At 36.6% G+C, this 19,484-nt stretch overlaps 1 protein-coding gene and 1 long non-coding RNA gene across 8 annotated transcripts; both read left to right on the forward strand.

Annotated features, from left to right (window-relative positions):
- The first annotated feature begins 2,965 nt into the window (after positions 1 to 2,965).
- Positions 2,966 to 5,088, forward strand: LOC112465265. Of its 3 annotated transcripts, none has more exons than XR_003041993.1 (6): positions 2,966 to 3,258; positions 3,324 to 3,396; positions 3,478 to 3,684; positions 3,780 to 3,991; positions 4,071 to 4,168; positions 4,704 to 5,088. It is a non-coding gene; the product is annotated as an uncharacterized LOC112465265 (long non-coding RNA). The 3 variants fall into 3 exon arrangements; XR_003041992.1 differs by having other exon boundaries at positions 2,967 to 3,258; positions 3,324 to 3,406; positions 4,704 to 5,087; XR_003041991.1 differs by having other exon boundaries at positions 2,971 to 3,258; positions 3,324 to 3,401; positions 4,704 to 5,085.
- Positions 5,089 to 5,930: 842 nt separating this feature from the next.
- Positions 5,931 to 13,557, forward strand: LOC112465268 (retinoblastoma-like protein 1). 5 transcript variants are annotated; one of them, XM_025032745.1, is made up of 9 exons: positions 5,931 to 6,296; positions 6,750 to 7,281; positions 7,375 to 7,671; positions 8,135 to 8,236; positions 8,415 to 8,512; positions 8,611 to 9,006; positions 9,101 to 9,469; positions 10,973 to 11,665; positions 11,780 to 13,557. In XM_025032745.1, exons 1-9 carry the CDS (start codon positions 6,159 to 6,161, stop codon positions 11,960 to 11,962), a joined length of 2,808 nt encoding a protein of 935 aa, XP_024888513.1. In that variant the 5' UTR covers positions 5,931 to 6,158; the 3' UTR covers positions 11,963 to 13,557. The 5 variants fall into 5 exon arrangements, with proteins under 5 accessions (XP_024888513.1, XP_024888509.1, XP_024888510.1 ...); XM_025032741.1 differs by having other exon boundaries at positions 6,159 to 6,296; positions 9,101 to 9,540; positions 10,729 to 11,665; XM_025032742.1 differs by having other exon boundaries at positions 6,159 to 6,296; positions 8,614 to 9,006; positions 9,101 to 9,540; positions 10,729 to 11,665; positions 11,780 to 11,962.
- Positions 13,558 to 19,484: the final 5,927 nt, after the last annotated feature.

Consider the following 19,484-nt stretch of genomic DNA (forward strand, 5'->3'; position numbering starts at 1 on the left):
TTTTTTAGACCCTTTTTCTTAGTTTGTAGCTATATGTAAGCAAAAAATTTTGACTTTTTGATGATACACTTGAATGAATTATTATACTTGTTGGTACTTTATACTCATCAACTATGGAATTAATGCACGGTGTCCGTCACATCCTTCACTCGTATAACTACTATTTATATTTTGTTTACTTACGATAATTATGTGCAATTTTTGATAATAAACTTTCGTAAGTTAAGAAATAGAAAAACACGTTCTATCAAGCAAAATAATCATAACTTCTGTATACAAAATAAAAAGAAAACCAAATGAATGACAAAATAAAATCAATATTTTATATAAATAAAGTTAATAATTTCTTGCAAATTAAATTCAGCGAATTGAAATGAAACAAACTGAACCATTTAATTGTGTAGATTAAATTGACAAAAGAACCCCTAAAACTAAAATATTTTACAAAACACACGCACGCACGCACGCACACACAAATAAATAAATTTAGAAATTTATAGTTGGCGCTAAAATTGTTACAATATTGTTTAAAGAATTATAAGTAGGGGGAGTCCGAGAGACTTGACCATAGAGGAGAGTTGAACCACTTCAAATAGTTTAAATTTTGAACAAAGAGCTCAATCCGAGCACGTGACAATATGACGCTTGGTAGTGCGTTTCGACTGTGAGTGAGACAAACGTGTTTTAACGTGCTCGGATTGAGCTCTTTGTTCAAAATTTGAACGAAATATTTGAAGTGGTTCAACTTCTCCTCTATGGTCAAGTCTCCCGGACTCCCCCTACATTCAGGATAAAAGTATTTTCATTTTACAATTTTATTAAATAACGCACGAAACAGATATTTTTTTAAATAAGAGATGCAAAAATAAATAAATTTTTGAAAAAATTATTTGTTGCGGTTAAATCACATAAATGTTCTTATTATAAAATTTTGCACACATGTAAGGAGGAGGAGGATAAAAAGATGAATTTAGAAATGTTTTGTTGCTGCCAAAAAATGATTCTAAAGGGTGAAATCACTCGTCATATGTAGAGCGGCTTTTTGTTTTTCTCGATATATTTCGGAAAGTATTCAAGATATCAAAAAATGTTTCAAATAAAACTTTTATTTGAAAACATCTTTATTCAACCACATTAATAAATATTTAAAAAAATTTTTTTTTTTTTAATTTTTAATCAAAATTTTGTTTAAAAAATTATTTTTAAAAAATAATATTAATGTTGTCAAATAGAGGAGATTTTACTGTAAAACTTTTATAAGAAATATTTTTTTATATCTCAAATATTTTTCGAGATATATCGAAAAAAGCAAAAAACCGCTCTACTATGAGCAGTGGTTTCACCCCTTAATACCGTTTTTGGGTAGCTACAAAAAATATCTAAATTCATCTTTTTCTCCCCCTACATATGTGGAAAGTTATATTAAAATCAGAATTTTCCACTTCGCGAGGTTCCCTTATAAGTGCATTTTAAACTGCACTTTAACTCCGTATTTTATTTATTATAAATTTTTTCAGAGCCAAAATGGAAAATTCGGTTATGTACCGGATTGCGGCTGATGTTACTGATTAAAACGAGCATAATTTTAATGAGATTTGTTAATTAATTGGCTAAACTTTGGGAAAAACCATTTGTAGTTCACGGCTACAAATGGTTTTTCCCAAACTTTAGCCAAATTAATTAACGAATCTCATTAAAATATTATGCTCGTTTTCATCAGTAAGATCAGCTGCAACCCGGTACATAGCCGGATTTTCCATTTTGGCTCTTAAAAATTTATAATAAATAAAATACGGACTCGCAGCGAGTCGTAGCTAAGCCGGGACAGTGGGTGCGTTCAGCCGATACTCCGCTAGCCTAGCAATCGTGAGCAGTCGCTCGTTTTCGCTCGTTTCCGCTCGTTTCCTCTCCTTTGACCCAATGGATTAAAAGGAGAGGAAACGAGCGAGCGCTTCTGTCCAGCCAAATTTTTCCGTAGCAAATGGTAGCAAAGCGCTCGCTGCTTACGTGCGCTAGGCTAGCGGAGTATCGGCTGAACGCACCCAGTCTCCACTCTTAACCCGACTCGGGTCGCATCAATGGACGTGAAATACATACATAGATATGTATGTATTCTACGTCAATGATGCTAGAGTCCTGTATACATGATGCGACCCAAGTCGGTTTGAGTCGCAAATCGAAAACGCTATTACTCCTGTCGACCCATCACTATGAATACCGGCCTATGAATACCGGCTTAAAACTGCAATGGCCTTTAAAGGTCAATCCAGACAAACTTGCATAGCGCATAAACATATGCATAAGAGAATTGATTGGTCCATATGCATGTGCATAAGAAAATAGACCAATCCGTTTCTTTATGCATATGGTTATGCACCCATGCAAGTTTGTCTGGATAGACCTTAAGGGCCCGGACACACACTTCTGCACAACGCATAATGCGTAAGCATAAAAAAATTGATTGGTCCATACCCTAAGAGCACAATTGACGGAAAGTCGACGGTAAGTCGACTTTTATAAGTCGACTTCTAGTCGGCTTCTAAAAATGGCAGAAAGTCGACTAATGGAGGATTCACACTGCGTCCGATGTTCGACGTACGACGATCCGACATCCAATAGGAAATTTTTGTCTCTAATAATAAATTCTGTTATTGGATGTCGGATCGTCGTACGTCGAACATCGGACGTGATCGGACGCAATGTGAATCCTCCATAAAAGTCGACTTCTAAATAGGCGACTTCTAAAAATGGCGGAAAGTCGACTAAAAGTCGACTTCTAAATAGTCGACTTATAAAAATCAACGAAAAGTTGACTTTTATAAGTCGACTTCTAGTCGACTTCTAAAAATGGCGGAAAGTCGACTAAAAGTCGATTTCTAAATAATCGACTTATAAAAATCAACGGAAAGTTGACTTTTATAAGTCGACTTCTAGTCGACTTCTAAAAATGGCGGAAAGTCGACTAAAAGTCGACTTCTAGTCGACTTCTAAAAATGACGGAAAGTCGACTATAAAAAGACGGGAAACAGTCAAGCGGCGCGTCATGCATCATCAATATGGCGGCGAATCTCGAGGAGGCTAGAGGAGAAAATTAGTGTTTACGCGAGTGCAAGGAATACTTGCCGCGAGACAGGACACGATAAGACGTCGAAAAGCGCCGCGCTATCAACCACCGCCACGAAACGTCGTCGTCGTCGTCGTCATCATTGTCTTCCCGTTGACTTATTCTCGATTAGATCAGAATACTGGAATTTGACTGTATGTATGTTGCAATATGTTTGAGACGCGGTTGTCTACATTGTCTACAACAAGAATTGTTACAGAATGCGGTTACCAACCGACATGGCGGATCTAAAAGAGGATCAGGATAAGGCCAAATGAAAACATGCTTTAGAGGTTAGGTATGGTGTGTTATTAATTATCATCGATAATTAAGACCTATTGAATGCGACCTCTCCATTCTGAACCATCTTTCAGAACACCATCAGAAATGGAGGAACCTGTGTTCATGCATTCTTCGTGCGTTCTACGGAAAATCAGTCCGGAATAGGTGGTTTATAAAAAGGTGTACGAAATGAATAAAATGTATATGCGAGGGGTCACGGCGATAGAACCCGAATGATTGCCAAAATTCGCTTCTACGCTATGCCATCTTTGTGAACCATTGGTTGATCCACCGCCAAGGTATTTTTATCACAATTGTTGCTTTATAATGTTTTTCCTATTTATTTATAAAGATATTAATCTTCATTATGATCGAATATTATTCTCATTTATAGATATAATCAAGGAACCGGCAAGATCACTTGCCGCGTGTCTGGTACATTTGGAAAGGCCGGATGGGCACTACCATCGATGGATATAGAGCATCTGTGGACGGTGTAAAATGGTTCGCGTATTTCTTCTTGGAGGGTCAAGTGTACCCTAAGCTGAAACGATTTGTTCCGTCGCTGCTGACGACACCTGGGAGCATCACCAAGTCATAGGCCAGGTAAATCGTTATTCTATCTCCTTTCGATTTCACGTTGATTCATCGAATAGATTACATCAATTCAATACGATTTTTTCAGGTTAATACCACGCACTCGAGCAATAGTACAAACGCTGCGGTCGCAGGGAGTCGTGTCCAAATACAAACTGCTAGAAATCTGGGGTTTGGATGAAAAATGTGAGATTTTAATTTATAAAATAATATTTAGATATTATCATAGAGTAGACTTCTATACAATACTAGACCGCTGACAGGCATCTCGGCCGTGATGCTTGCCGCCATGTTGATTTTAGTCAAGATATGCTATACTACAGATTCTATACAAGTGGTTTTATACAAGATTTCTATACAATAGTCTGGCATATACAGAATGTCCAAAAGAAAGGGTTTAATACTACAGGAGTAGTGGTTCGATTTCGGCATTCAGTACGCTACACGTTGAAGGCATGACTTACAAACTTATTGATAACATGTACCAATATTTAACACAAAAACATTCGCCGGCTTCGTTATGTACTGTAATAACGAATGCAGATAAACGCACATCATGAGCAACTGAACACCCGATAGTGACTTATTGTTAATTCAATATGGCCGCACCCTTCACTAACACTTGCACCTCGCACTCGCATCAGCTTTTCGGCAGTGCGTCCATAGATGTTAATGGTCTAGTATAAAAGTCTGTGGATATTATATATATTTATAATTTTAGTTCTGTTGTCAGCTTACAAGAAGTGGCTGCCGGAATCCGCGCACGTAGAAGTGGCACAGATATGACGGCACACAGTGGCCGCCTTTGTAATTAAGAATAAAACATTAGGATTGTAATTATACAGTTTTTTAGATAATTAAATTATTTTATATATGAAAAAAAATCGAAATGCATCAGTTTTAGCCTTCCAGCAAAGGGTCGATTGTGTATCTTAAAATAATGAGGTAAAAATTACAAAAGTGAGAAAATTCATTAGCGTATCTACGATTTTATTTATCAAAATCTAATAAAATCTGTTAACTTTTGTCATTTTCACCTCATTTCACGATACACAACCGACCTCCAGACGTACGCAGCGGTTTATTTTATCGACTTTAAAAGTTGGCGGAAAGTCGACTTTCCGTCATGATGGGAAGTCGACTTGAAGTCGACTTCTACCGAAACTAACTTGGCAGAGAAGTCGACTTTTTTAAGGACGAAAGTCGACTTGAAGTCGACTTGAAGTCGGCGAATGTCTCAAAAAACGCCGACTAAAAGTCGACTTTCGTCCTTAAAAAAGTCGACTTTCTGCCAAGTCAGTATCGGTAGAAGTCGACTTCAAGTCGACTTTTTGCTCTTAAGGTACACATGTGCATAAGGAAATAGACCAATCAGTTTTCTTATGCTTACGTATTATGCGTTGTGCAAAAGTGTGTGCTCCCCGTTTAATACGGTCTTTTTATTGGCTGGACGGTGTCCCATGCCGTGAACGCACGTTCGCGGCGAGCGAACGCACTATTGGCGGTGCCACTGCTGCATTATGGCTCCTGCACACAGGACGCGGCAGCGCGGCATTGCGGCAACGCGGCACCGCGGTAACCAATTACCGTCTTGCCTTTCCGTTCTACTTTTGAAAGTAGTACGGAAAGGCAGATGGTGATTGGTCACCGCGTTGCCGCATTGCCGCGTCCTGTGTGCAGGAGCCATAAGGTGCCAAGTCATAAGACGCTAAAAATCAGCGTCAACAAAGTGAACGTGGTGGTTTCGCTTTGACGCTAGCGTCAAAGAAATGAAGTTGAATTTGTTTAATATTCAGCGTCGTCGCTGAATCGTCGTTAATCGTCCCAGTACAATCAAACATAGACTTCAAAATACGTAAAATATTAATTATTTTTAAGTAATATCTTCAAGTAGTAATATTTTATATGGAGATATATATATAAATAAAAGATATTATTTCAGAAGATTTTTGCTTGCTAAAAATGAGCGTCGAGCGTTAACGTGAAAAGGCACCTTTACGTTTCCCGCCAACATGGCAAATATGTCGGCGCTCGTGTCATTTCCCGCCAAGCCCCCGCGGCAACTCCGTTACGGCGCAACGAAGTTTTTGTATGGCGGTGTAGAATACTGTAGAAGTGTTTTCCCTGCGGTATCTCGTCTGATTTCTCTCGTCTGGCTGGACTACGACGCGCAAGGATGGGGCAGTCGGACGATATTGAGGATTCGATGTACGGGCGGCACCAGGATCTTTGCCAGAAGCTGAATATGGATGCGACCGCCGCGTCCGAGGCCTGGAAATCCTATGAGACTATCCGGCAGAACTACACCCTTGAGGTAGTATTTATCTTGCGATAACGGGACTGTTCCGATGGCAAATTCGATATTGCTTCACGCGAAACGCCGAGAATGTCGGCTCAGTGCGATGTGATCGTTTTCGGGATCTTCCCCGTGAGACGAAGCGTGCGACGTTCTGGCGATTCTTTCACCTTACGGAAGATTATTCAAAGCGCGACAGGGACGAAATTATTTGGCGCGTTAATTCCGACAAGATCGCGTCGTCGAAGTTGCTCGTTGATTGATTCGATTTTCGCGGTATCTGCATGTATTTTTAATATCGCGGAAACCCTAACACTTTAAGATCTTTGCGTTTTTTTATTTCGTAGAACCCCGTTATTTTCTATGAATAATATTACTGCTTTTTTACTTCATTCCCTGATTGATACTTTAATGTGATATATATGTGTATGAGTTATTGATTTAAACAGGATTTGTAATGTATATTTGTAGGGTGACCAGTTGCACTGGATAGGATGTGCAGTATACGTAGCTTGTAGAAAATTCTCTATACCTACAGTAGGAAGACCAGGTACTAATGTAGAAGGCAACTGCGTGTCGCTGACCCGTCTCTTGCAACTGTGTAATCTGCCACTGATACAGTTCTTTACAAAGAGCAAATCTTGGGCAGATATGGCAAATATGCCACAGGACTTTCGTGCCAGGATAGAAAAGCTAGAAGCTAATTTCTCAGTATCCATGGTTATATTTAAAAAATATCAGCCGATATTTGCTGATATATTCAAGGATCCACGAGAGGATACCTCTAGACCACCTAGATCTAGGAGGCACAAAGCGGTGCCCTGTACACCCAGCAGGGTCTTTGAATTCTGCTGGACGCTCTTTATATGCATAAAAGGTGCAATTCATGATATCTCTGACGATCTTGTTAACTCTTACCACCTCTTGCTGGTTTGCTGTGATCTTGTATACAACAACGCTCTATTGGCTAACAGAAAAGACTTGCTGAATCCTAATTTTCCTGGTGAGTATCCTTGGAATGAGTCTTAAAGGAAGCACATGTGTAACAATCATGATCTAACAGGAACAATCCCATCTAATGTTTTCTAATTTACAGGCTTACCAGCAAATTTCAACGATGATAATTATACTTCACCACAAACACCAAATTGCATTATTAATTTGCTGTGTGAGCGTCATGATGCAATTGCTGTTGAGGCTAAAGCCATAAAGGAGTACTGTGTGAAGAATTATATCAACAAGTTATTTAATGAAAGGATCTTGCGTGGTGATCAGTCAAATTTCTCCGGTATGCTAGAGGCGTTGAATTTTGATGGTAATAACAAGGCCATTAACAAATCTTATGAACAGCGTATGCTAAGTGTCGGAGACTTTGATGAAAGAATTTTCTTAGGTAAAATTTACAATTAAATTAAGAGTTTTGTTCTATGCATAGTAATTAGTATTGATGTATGAAATAAAACACATGCATTGTTGTAAGCTTATATTATGATCTTGCATGCTTTCTGCTAGCTTATTTTGCTTCTGTAAATATCTTTATGAATTGATAAGTAAAAATGTATATGCTGCGCATTTAATAATTGTTTGCAACTTGGATTATGTTAAGTCTAAATGAAATTTTAACACATTAACATTATACTCTTTTTTTTACTTTATTATTTATTATTTGTAATATATATGTATATATACGCACAATTTATACAATGAAGCTATCCGAACTTGTAGATTGTTTCTAGTTGAAAAAAGAAAAGTTAAAAAAGAAGATACATTCCTAGCAACCTATTTAGTTTATTAAGTTTATTTTACTTTTTTTATAAATAAATTTGTGTATTTGCTTTGTCGTGATTGCTCTATAGCGGAATGGAGAAGAGTAAATTTGAGTGATGTATCAAAATCAGATATATTTGACCAAAGTGGTGCTAAGCATGTCCAGTTTAGTAAACATGAAGTCTTACAAGGTGGGTTTATAATATCTTGTGTGTGCTTCTGTTTTGCAAATAATTAAACTAATTTCTTCTGTTTACTAATCACACTTTTCAAATAAAAAGTGCTAGGCTAGTTATAGTTTTCATATTTGCCTGTAGTTTTTCAAGTTACAAGTATAAATTTGATATAAATATATGATTCTTGTTTCAGGCCATGACGCTAATGAAAACATTGGTTCTCCTACGCAAATGATGAACATTGAAGATTTTCACGAACGATTGCAAATGAAGAGAGAACAACATGCTGGGGTAAGTTTTAGAAAGATTATTATATTTATTTTATCTCGATAATAGTAAGCATATTATATTGTTTACATATAATGTCTGCATAACTTAATTTTTTATAGCAGATACAATATTTGGCACCTCCTACGCCATTGACCGGACGTAAATACCTTCGATCGAAGGACATGTCTAATATAACACCAGTGACTACGGCAACTCAAAGTGTTATTAAGTTACAAGCTTTGATAGCTGGACAATCTGCTCCAAGCGAAAGTCTATTACAGATGCTCAAAAACTGTTCTCAAGACGTTAAATCCTTACTTGAGGCAAAAGTTAAACAGATTGGTGAACAATTTTGTGCAAACTATAATAATAATAACGCAAATATCACTAATATAAATAACGGTCCATCTGACTTTGGAAAGAAGCGCCTTCTCATGGGACAAACCCTGTTTTACAAACTTCTAGAAATGATTTTAAACGACGAGAAACGCAAAAAACCGAATGATGACATAACTGTAAGTTTATACAAATGGAGATAATCATAGATAAAAAATTATTGAAGTAGCATTTATTAAGTAGTTTTTATATCTTAATAATTATTTGTTGTAGAATCTTCTTTTGAACGAAGTCTTTATCCAATGCCTTTTTGCCTGCTGTCTTGAAATAGTTATATATTCATACAAAAGCAATGATAAGATATTCCCCTGGATATTGAAGGCTTTGAATCTGGATGCTTACTATTTCTATAAGGTCATAGAAATTATAGTAAGAGCCGAAGATCAATTGTCGCGAGATGTTGTCAAGCACTTGAATCAGATTGAAGAGAAGATTCTGGAGTCCTTGGCTTGGCAAAGTGATAGTCCTTTGTGGCAAACTATCGAGTCTTTGCCGGATGGTGTGCCGAGTTGTGAGGAAGTTTCTTTGCCTGGTACTTTGGAAACTACTGATCCGAACGCTCTTGGTCAACCTGTATTAAGACGGATTGCTTTAGATCGGGAACGTACTCATCATGATGTTCAACAAAGTCCAATTTCATCCGCTTCGGAAAGGTATAATTTATTTAACTGAAAGGACACACACGCACACACACAAAATGATCGAATTTATCCCATAAATGCCACACCTCTCAAGAATCTCGTAAATGACATGAGAAGTCTAAAAGACCCCAGCATGAAAAATGTCTCCTTACTCATTGATTTTTTTATCTTTAGTTATGAAAATTTTTTTCAATGTTCAAGGCTTAGAAAAGAGAATAAAATGCTTATATTGTTAAAATTTCAATTTCAACATAGTATAAAAAATTAAGTAAACTGAGTACTGCTAAGTGTACAAACGGGTACATCGATCACTCAACTATCATCAATGGGAGCATGAGCTCCATTTTTGGCAAGAACATTTGAAAATATATCATTGTAAAGGGTCTGGGGTTCGCTGGACCCCAGGGGGCATTTAAGGATTATGATTCTTTCGAAAATTTAAAACTGCTATAAATGTACGTATAGAGTACGTATACATACACGAACCAGAAAAAGATTGGAAAAAGTTATAAAAATATATAATTGTGTGATAAAATTTATATGATAGTTGCATAGATTATAATATACTTATTGAGCTTTATTATTTTCTTCAAATTGTGCAAAATAATTAAAAGAATAATCATAAATTTGAACTTTTTTTACCGGCTCCTGGATGGTCAGCCGAGAACTCTGCGTTGACGGTAGCGACGTACCGTCGCGGCAGAAATCAGAACTCTCACCTCTCACTCTCTCCAATGGAGAATTCTGTCTTGTGACATGTTGACAACCTATTTTGTTGTGCGTGCTATTTCTTTATTATTCGCTCTGTGCTTGTGCTCTAACGTTTAACGTATTCGTGAAAGTCGTAAAATTGGCCGAAAAGTAAGATTTGCATGCGGAAGGAACGTTTTCACCTCTTTTCGATAGTCGTTAAACGGCTGTTTTTCCCGTATGTTTAGGCTTCGTTTTATGGCTGTTTGTTTATTGTCGAGGGAAAAGGATAGTTTTCGGCCAATTTCGGAAGTGTTCTGAAACGATCTATAGTGATGTTTTATTGAAATGTCTTTTTATTTGAAAATGGCATGCACAGCAAAATTAGGTGTTTTCCTCGCCTCGATAGTAAGAATCCAATATGGCCGCGGTGACCATCCAGGAGCCTCAATATATATTTTTTAAAATAAAGGATAGTGAGCTATATATATTAAGTTATATATGATTTAGATTTCAGTCTCCTATCGCAGCATCTGGTGTAGCAAAGAAGCGATTATTTTCCGAGACCAGAATCACCGGTCAAAGCGTCCTTCGTGTTGGGCAGAGTGTGTTGTCCTCTAATAGAATGGTATTAGACAATGGTCAAAGGATACTCTTAGTACCCGATCAAATTACTGTTTCTAAAGCGTCAGGCACACAAGCGTTAAATAATTCCGCACAAGCGACGAACAAAGATGCGGCTAAACCGAAGAGGACGGGCTCCGTTGCACTGTTCTTCCGAAAGTTTTACAATCTTGCGTGTGTACGTATGCAGGACTTGTGCAATTCATTGGAGATATCGGATAACGATAAGAAAAAGATATGGACAATCTTTGAATACTCCATCAAGGAACGTACTAAATTGATGAAGGACCGGCATCTCGATCAGATCTTAATGTGTGCAATTTATGTAATATGTAAACTGGTCAGGATGGAGAGAAACTCGTTCACGGAAATTATGCGGTGTTATCGTCTACAACCGCAGGCGGAGTCACATATATATAGATCGGTGCTTATAGAAAAAGTTTCTAATGACGGTGATCCAGGGACAACTGGTAACGAAAGATCGGAGGATAATACTATGTTAGGGGAAAATATGACTCCACCAACGCCGACAAATATGGCCGGAACGTCGCAAAACTTTGATGGAGAGATACGCGGCGACTTAATCAAGTTCTATAACACGATGTATGTTCCGCAGGTCAAGGAATTTGCGAACAAATTCGGATCGGCTCGCGGTAGCGTCATGAATCTCTCGTTGAGTCCTTTACCGAAAGGAAAGGCACCTGCTAATTCTCCAGTGAGACGTGTCACTAGTAGTATTATGACACGCACTCTAGATCCGAAGGCTATCAGTGCATCACCGGCGCCGCAATTAAGTTATTGCTTCAGTCGTAGCCCTGCTAAGGTAAAATATACATTTTTAAAATTTTAAATATAAGTTTTATAATTAACTTTTAAATTATGGATTTTTGTGAAGACGGATTCTTTTTTGTTCTTATATAATTGATACATTTTTCAGGATTTAGAAGCTATCAATAAGATGATGATTTCTGTGGACGCGAAAAAAAGTGTAGGAAAGCGATTACTTACCGATGACACGGATGTAGAAATGACGGAAGGTTCATCTCCTAAAAAAACTGCAACTTTTGTTGCACGGAAATTAGAAAATATTATTGGAGAACGACGAACGCAAAATCAATAAGCGGAATGTGGTAGAATGACGATGTCAGTCGTAGTTTATGGATGAGGACGAGGAGTATGTTTAATCTGTTTTTATTTGCATACAAATTGATTTGCAAAAAATGAAGAAACCTATATGAAATAGATGAAAGCCAGTCTCTTGGCTGTCTTCTGGCATAAATGTGAGATGTTCGTTTCTCAGTATAGTCATTCTAGAAAATTGGAAAAGCCCAATAAAATATCGTTCACATCATATAAGGATGCTGTAATGTTTGTAATTTTATTTAGTGTAAAGTCAGAATTCAATTTCCAGTATTCTTTGTTGACTTTTATCTTACCAGAGTAGACTTTTTTGTTAATTTATAATTTACAGAACCAAACTGTCTTTCGAATAGTATAAAACGCAAAGTCGTGTAATGTGGATTATAACTTTGAAACACGCATATTACACTTTCCATGCATTATGTTATTGTTAACATGGAACATTTTTAGAATCATTTGAAAACAAATATGACTTTTTTTAATGTGTCTACTGTTGCCTTTTGATCATGATTGTTATGTAAAATTATCCTTAGAAATAGGAAAAGTAAAAACATGTACATCCATATATTCTAGTGATAATTAGTTTTGTGATAAAATTGCTGGCGATTTTGTAGAATATTCGCCAGTGATTCTATAAAATCATCGGAAATTTTAAAAGTTAGGATTGTCGAATTAATTATTTTCAGCGTACATAACATAGATTTAAATAGGAAATTAAATAGGAAAAATCGCAAAAAACATGGTAGTATTATCATGACAATAAATTTGTAATTCACACTACGATATACGAAGTGGTCTACTGACAACGAAAAAAATTATTTTAATGATAGATTTTTAGACGGAAACTTGAAACTGATTCTTCTCGAACATTTTTATTATGATTTATCGTAATTATTTACTTTTTAACATAAACTCTATTGCGTTAACAAATATTAAGTAAATATTCTATTCAATTAAAGTCAAATAAGCTGAGTAATATTTTGGTATTTATTTACGTTTCCGAAATTTTGGATCCATCAAAAATTCTTTAATCGCTTTTGACTCACGAAATATATTAATCACTCGATAAAAAAATTATTGGCTTTTTAATTTTGGATTTATAGTATCTACCATTAAAATACTATCCAGTTGCAATGGACCATTCTGTATACACATATTTTGAATTTGTAAAGTTGAATAAAAAATATGATATTAATTATATAAATAACTCTTGTTTTTTATTGTTGTGATCAGCTCGTTATTTGCATTATATCTTGTAAAGGTAAACCTAGTCAATATTTGTGAAGTATTTGGTATGTATCTTCCACACTGGAAATTGTTCTGACTATTCCAAATATTATGATTTATCAAAAAATAAAATTACGACATTTTTTTCTGTTCCGCGATCAAAATCATATACAAAAGTCTATAAATAAATATAGTTTCAACCGCTTGATAAAAGTAGACTTAACGATAAAATTGAACGGCTAAAACAACGAATACTCACAGCAAATACAAATGTTGAGTAATAGTTTTCTTAAATTTATTTTCTTTAAAAGAAAAACATTGATCCAAATAAATTGGAGATAAAACCAATTGTATTCATTATAAGTGCATTTTCTATCTTAATATATAAGTTATTTGTATTTTTTTAAATTTAGAGTTTGTCAAGAATTGAAAAACTCAAAGTAGATATAAATATTTCTAAATTCACTATGATCTCATTGATTTGCCATTTATTATCGAGCAATGTATAAAATTATGAAGCGAGTTAAAGACAATTATTGTATTTATTGCATTGCAAGGACTTGGTAACTCGAATACAAATGAATATCGATCGCGAATTGAGAGAAAAAATATATATTAGAGTATACTTTAAAATAATAATTGAATATAAATATTTGTGTTGTACATGAGGTGACTTATGGCTCCTGGTCCCTGAGCCGAGAACTCTGCGTTGACGGTAGCGCCGTACCGTCGCGGCAGAAATAAGAACTCTCTCCTCTCACTCTCTCCAATGGAGAATTCTGTCTTGTGACATGTTGACAACCTTATTTTAAGTTGCGGTATATTTCTTTATTATTCGCTCTGTACTTGTGCTCTAACGTTTAACGTATTCGTGAAACTCGTAAAATTGACCGCATGGTAAAATTTGCAAGAAATATATATGCGGAAGGAACATTCACCACTCCTTTCGATAGTCGTCAAACGGCTTGTTTTCCGTATGTTTAGGCTTCGTTTTATGGCTGTTTGTTTATTGTCGAGGGAAAAGGATAGTATCCGGTCAATTTTTGAAGTGTGCTGAAACGATCTGTCGTGATTTTTTATTGAAATGTCTTTTTATTTCGGAAAATACCGCAACTTAAAATTAGGTGTTTTCCTCGCCTCGATAGTAAGAATCCAATATGGCCGCGGTGACTACCCAGGAGCCTTATGTTATTTTGATTTTTATTTGTTTAGAACAGCATACTGGATCTCTTCGGTTAATTTTTTTCCTACTGATTATAACGAAATTATAAATTATATGCGGAAACTTGTTTTACAATTTTTGTTGCTTGTTTTTATCATTAAACTTAATTTATATTGTACTTTCCATGGTAGAATTTCTACCATGGTACTTTCAAAGTTTTTAGGCTTAAAAGAAGAATATGAGATTGCTTCTCTTTATACAGTATGCATGCACGACTAAAAGCGATTACTAATATGTAGGTTTTTTATAAATAAAAAGTGTACAAAGTTTTATCGGCGTACAATGAATTGCTATTGATCATCTTTTATGTATATAAAGTAGTATTGTAATATGGAAATAAATTAACAGTATAATAAAAAAATATATTTCAACCTCCTTAAAAGTCGCAATACTTGATTAATTTATTGTGTCGTCTCATGCAGTCCCACGTAGAGGAAAAAGCGGAACGGAAAGGAAGCAGAGTAGGGTAACCTCTTCTTAATTCTTTCTTATTCATTCCGTTCCGCTTTTAGACGACTGGATTCCCCATGGACGATTTTTTACGGAAAAATGGAAAGAATTCTAACCTAAAATTTACAATAATTTTGAATTATTTTTGTTTTTCCGTAAATATATATTCCATGAGATTGTTCCATACATTTATTTTAGACAGATATTATAATATTAATCATTTCTATGAAGTATAATTAATAAAAAATGATTTTTAATATTTACGTATTTCCGTTTTTCTTGGTACATGGGGAACCTGGTCATATAAAATCGGAACGGATATTTGGAGAAACGTTCTGGGCCCGTATTCCGTTCCTGCCTACCGACAACTGTCGGTTCGATAAGTGTCGTTGCGCAGGTTTTTCATATCGTGTAAAAACTGCGCAACGACACCGACAATTGTCGGTAAGGCCCGGTCTACAATGGATGTCGGAAGTCGGAGTCGTAAGAAATTGACCAATCACAGTTCATTATTCTTCGACCGCAAGGAGAATAATAGATTGTGATTGGTCAATTTCTTACGACTCCGACTTACGACATCCATTGTAGACCGGGCCTAAGCGGATTTTAGCGGAACAGAATACGGCCCCTGAGCCAGGATCCGTAACTTCGGAATAAGGATTGGCTCTGAGGAGCGGGGCGTGTCGGGCTTGGTCGGGAAGCGGGTTTGGCTGACGTGCCGGGCCCCCGTATTCCGTTCCTGCCTACCGACAACTGTCGGTTCGATAATAGCGTTTTTTCTTGGCTGCACTACCGCCCGGGCCGTATTCTGTTCCGCTACAATCCGCTTACCGACAATTGTCGGTGTCGTTGCGCAGCTTTTACACGATATGAAAAACCTGCGCAACGACACTTATCGAACCGACAGTTGTCGGTAGGCAGGAACGGAATACGGGCCCTGCACTACCCAATAGCGTTGCACTAGTGTTGCACTAGTGTTGCACTAGTAGGCGATAGTGCAGCCAAGAAAAAACGCTATAAGTGTCGTTGCGCAGGTTTTTCATATCGTGTAAAAGCTGCGCAACGACACCGACAATTGTCGGTAGTCGGTAAGCGGATTTTAGCGGAACAGAATACGGCCCCTGGGCGAGGTGAACCGATCGGCGTTCTCGCGCCGGTTCCGGGGATCCGAGCTTGGTCCCGTGCCTTGGCCTCCCGCGGATCTTCCTTGCTGCGAGGCTTTCGTGGCGGCGCGAACCGTCGTGGTCGTCCTCTTCGGCCGCCATTCAACGCTCAGCTCAGAACTGGCACGGACTAGGGGAATCCGACTGTCTAATTAAAACAAAGCATTGCGATGGCCCTCGCGGGTGTTGACGCAATGTGATTTCTGCCCAGTGCTCTGAATGTCAACGTGAAGAAATTCAAGCAAGCGCGGGTAAACGGCGGGAGTAACTATGACTCTCTTAAGGTAGCCAAATGCCTCGTCATCTAATTAGTGACGCGCATGAATGGATTAACGAGATTCCCACTGTCCCTATCTATACTATCTAGCGAAACCACTGCCAAGGGAACGGGCTTGGAAAAATTAGCGGGGAAAGAAGACCCTGTTGAGCTGACTCTAGTCTGGCACAGTTCTGATTAGTTACTCCCCAGTTCCCACTGTGCTTGTTTTCCACTCCGCTTTTTTCTCTACTTGGACTTGGGTGGGACTGCACCCTAGGGCCGGTCTCACAGTCTCTGATTAACGTGATTCTCCGATTAAACCCACTTTTCGTCTCTTTCTAGGGGGATAGTTAGAAAGAGATGCAGAGTGAGTTTAATCGGAGAATCACGTTAATCGGAGACTGTGAGACCGGCCCCTAAATGACCAAGCTAAAATAATTGTGGACTCATCACGCAACGAAAATATCCATCAAATTGACAATTCAAATTTAAAATGGAGAGCAAGTCAGACAAAGAATATGCTGATAGTAGGGTAGACCGGGGCACGTTGTCACACATTTGGTTCAATATTTTTTGTATTTTTTACATTCAATATTTAAGAGTACTTTGATATGCCAAAATTTCGAGTGAACCCTCAGCTTCAATTGGACAGTATCGAATTTTGTGTGATTGTTACTCTACAGTTGTTACATAACAATAAATAACGACAGGTCGCTTGTGACAACGTGCCCCGTGACCGGGGCACGTTGTCACATCAAATGTAATTGCATGCAAAATGTTATCCAAACTGTATTCAACGTAAATATCAATATATTATAGTGCGCTGCAATGTAAAAAAGTAAAATCCTTCACAGAAACATTTATTTTATTTCAAAAAAGTACAAAAAGCACGAAGTTTTCGTCTTAATCTAAATACAAGAATTCCACTCGAATGCGTAACTTATTGATACACATTTTTTTTTTAATAATTATGTCGGTGATTAAACATAAAATATTTTTACTCGTTATCGTCATCCGAAGATTCGCACGAGATTCCCATCAACGTCGTGACAACGTGCCCCGAGGGCATTTTTTTACTTCAAACAGCCTTATAGCCGACACGTTTGAGATATTCATAAGATTAGGTATTGCACGCGGTAGATAAAAGTACATACTTTACGATAATATAAAGGTCTATTCTGAAAAAACATAAGCTTCATGTCCAGTACGTTGAATATTAGACAATAAAATTTTACTTAAGGTCGCAAAAAACTTTCCAAGTTGATTTTACGTCAACACGGCTGGAGCAATCTCAACACTGTAAACACACCAAAGATGGGCATACACTAACACGTTTTGGGAATGACGGGTACTGCTCTCTGGTTATTAGTTTTTTAAATAAAGCCGATGTGACAACGTGCCCCGGTCTACCCTATTATATCTATAGTGATTTCACCAACTACCAACAATTGTCCCAACAATAAATGTTGAATGTTGAATTTAAAAAGTGAAGATATGCTAGAGCTTATTGATAAGAATCTATTTCTGGATAATAAACGGACTACTCAAAGGAGATCAGTCATTCTTTATTGATAATATCTCTTCACCAGTTTCTGCGATTCCTGCTTTTTCAAGTACACCACTACTTGACCACTCGCATATGTAAACATCACAAATCCAAATGAGCGTGCAAGAACTGATTGAAGAAAACAACAAAATAGATGCTTACGAAAAAAAAAAAAGACAAGAAAAACAATAATTAGTAATAGTGACAAACTTCAAGCATCACCAAGTAATTATTTTAAACCATACCTGAAAATAAAAGTCATTAATCAAATAAAAGTGCCACAAAAAAAAGGATTTTTGCTGTCGTTATATCAAAATCAGTAAAATTCGAAGAAATAACAATATTTGTTGAAAATACATGTGGATTCGATGCAATCAGTCAAATACTTCATTTTAGTGCGCTGGATGATCCAGTTTATTGCTCGACAATTCAATCGCCTACCAACGAGACATTGCAATTGGTTATAATGCTTTTATGAAAAGGACCAACAAGACATTTTTCTTCGACGATTCTTGATTCTGCGAGAAATTTTTCCAATTCAACGAACAGAAGCGACAAATTCACTTAATCTATATTTTTTGAATGCAGAGAATATCCGATTTAGAGTGAACTATTTAATTCCGAACCGAGTCTATTTAAAACATACGAATGTAATAATCTCACCTGCAATTTCGAACCGAAGAATTTCATTTCTTTCTGTGAATCATACAACGATTGAGTGAGAAATGGATTCAGGGCGTTGGAAGAAGCTATGCAGTTTCAATGAAAATGCACGTATTTCCAATATTAGATATGTCGTAAAAAAGAGTGTAAAGAAATTGCTACGGAGATTAATTGGACTAATTTCTACATTTTCATTGAACTTGATATAAGACCACAAATGCGAATAACTGCTGGAATCCAATGTACTCTAGGTGATTTCCCGATTGTTTTGAATTTAGAAAAAAAATATAGGTAAGTAAGCACAGTTCACAGCATCAATTAATTCGGTTTTAACATATTTTTTGTTTATTAAGCGGTATCCATAATTAATGTAGAGAATCTAAGCCGATAGTACTTTTTAAATTTAAAAAAAAAACCTAAATTTGAGGAAGTTACAGCTTGCTAAAGTTTCTTGTTACAGCACATTTTCGTGTACTATATTTTCTTCAATTTTGAAGATATTGCAAAAATTTAAAAAGTTTACAAAGAAAGTATGCCATGATCTATCAGACCGCTTAATAAAAAAAATTTATGTTAAAACCGAATTAGAAGAAATGCAGTATTACTCTTTCAGTTTTTAGATTAGCAGGATTAGCAGGTGTCGTTGGTTAAACTCCTGGTCATTTGGTTGCCTATTGCTGGCGAATTACAGGTCGTTTTGGTTATTGCAACAATCTTAAAACTGCAATTAGAGTCATGCAATAATAAGACTATGATTACACCTCATGGGATTATTTATTAGTGCCATATTAAAATGCAACAAGAATATCTATTTTTAATTTTATTATACATTGTCAAATGTGAAGAATGAAATAATTCAATAAAACTAATAGATTTTATTAGTTTATCTTGACTATCCAGACGATATTAAATTGTAGATGTTATGCACACACACACACACACACACACACACACACACACACACACACACAC

This window comes from Temnothorax curvispinosus, unplaced genomic scaffold (genome assembly GCF_003070985.1).
Source record: "Temnothorax curvispinosus isolate PA1 unplaced genomic scaffold, ASM307098v1 QBEX01015032.1, whole genome shotgun sequence".
In the NCBI taxonomy this organism is placed as follows: domain Eukaryota; kingdom Metazoa; phylum Arthropoda; class Insecta; order Hymenoptera; family Formicidae; genus Temnothorax; species Temnothorax curvispinosus.

What these genes read in the sequence shown, in the direction of transcription:
- LOC112465268 (XM_025032741.1), top strand. Translation starts at nt 6,159, where the DNA reads ATGGGGCAGTCGGACGATATTGAGGATTCGATGTACGGGCGGCACCAG. An exon ending in TGATGAAAGAATTTTCTTAG is followed by an intron (nt 7,672 to 8,134) that starts GTAAAATTTACA and finishes ATTGCTCTATAG; the next exon opens with CGGAATGGAGAAGAGTAAAT. An exon ending in AACCGAATGATGACATAACT is followed by an intron (nt 9,007 to 9,100) that starts GTAAGTTTATAC and finishes TATTTGTTGTAG; the next exon opens with AATCTTCTTTTGAACGAAGT.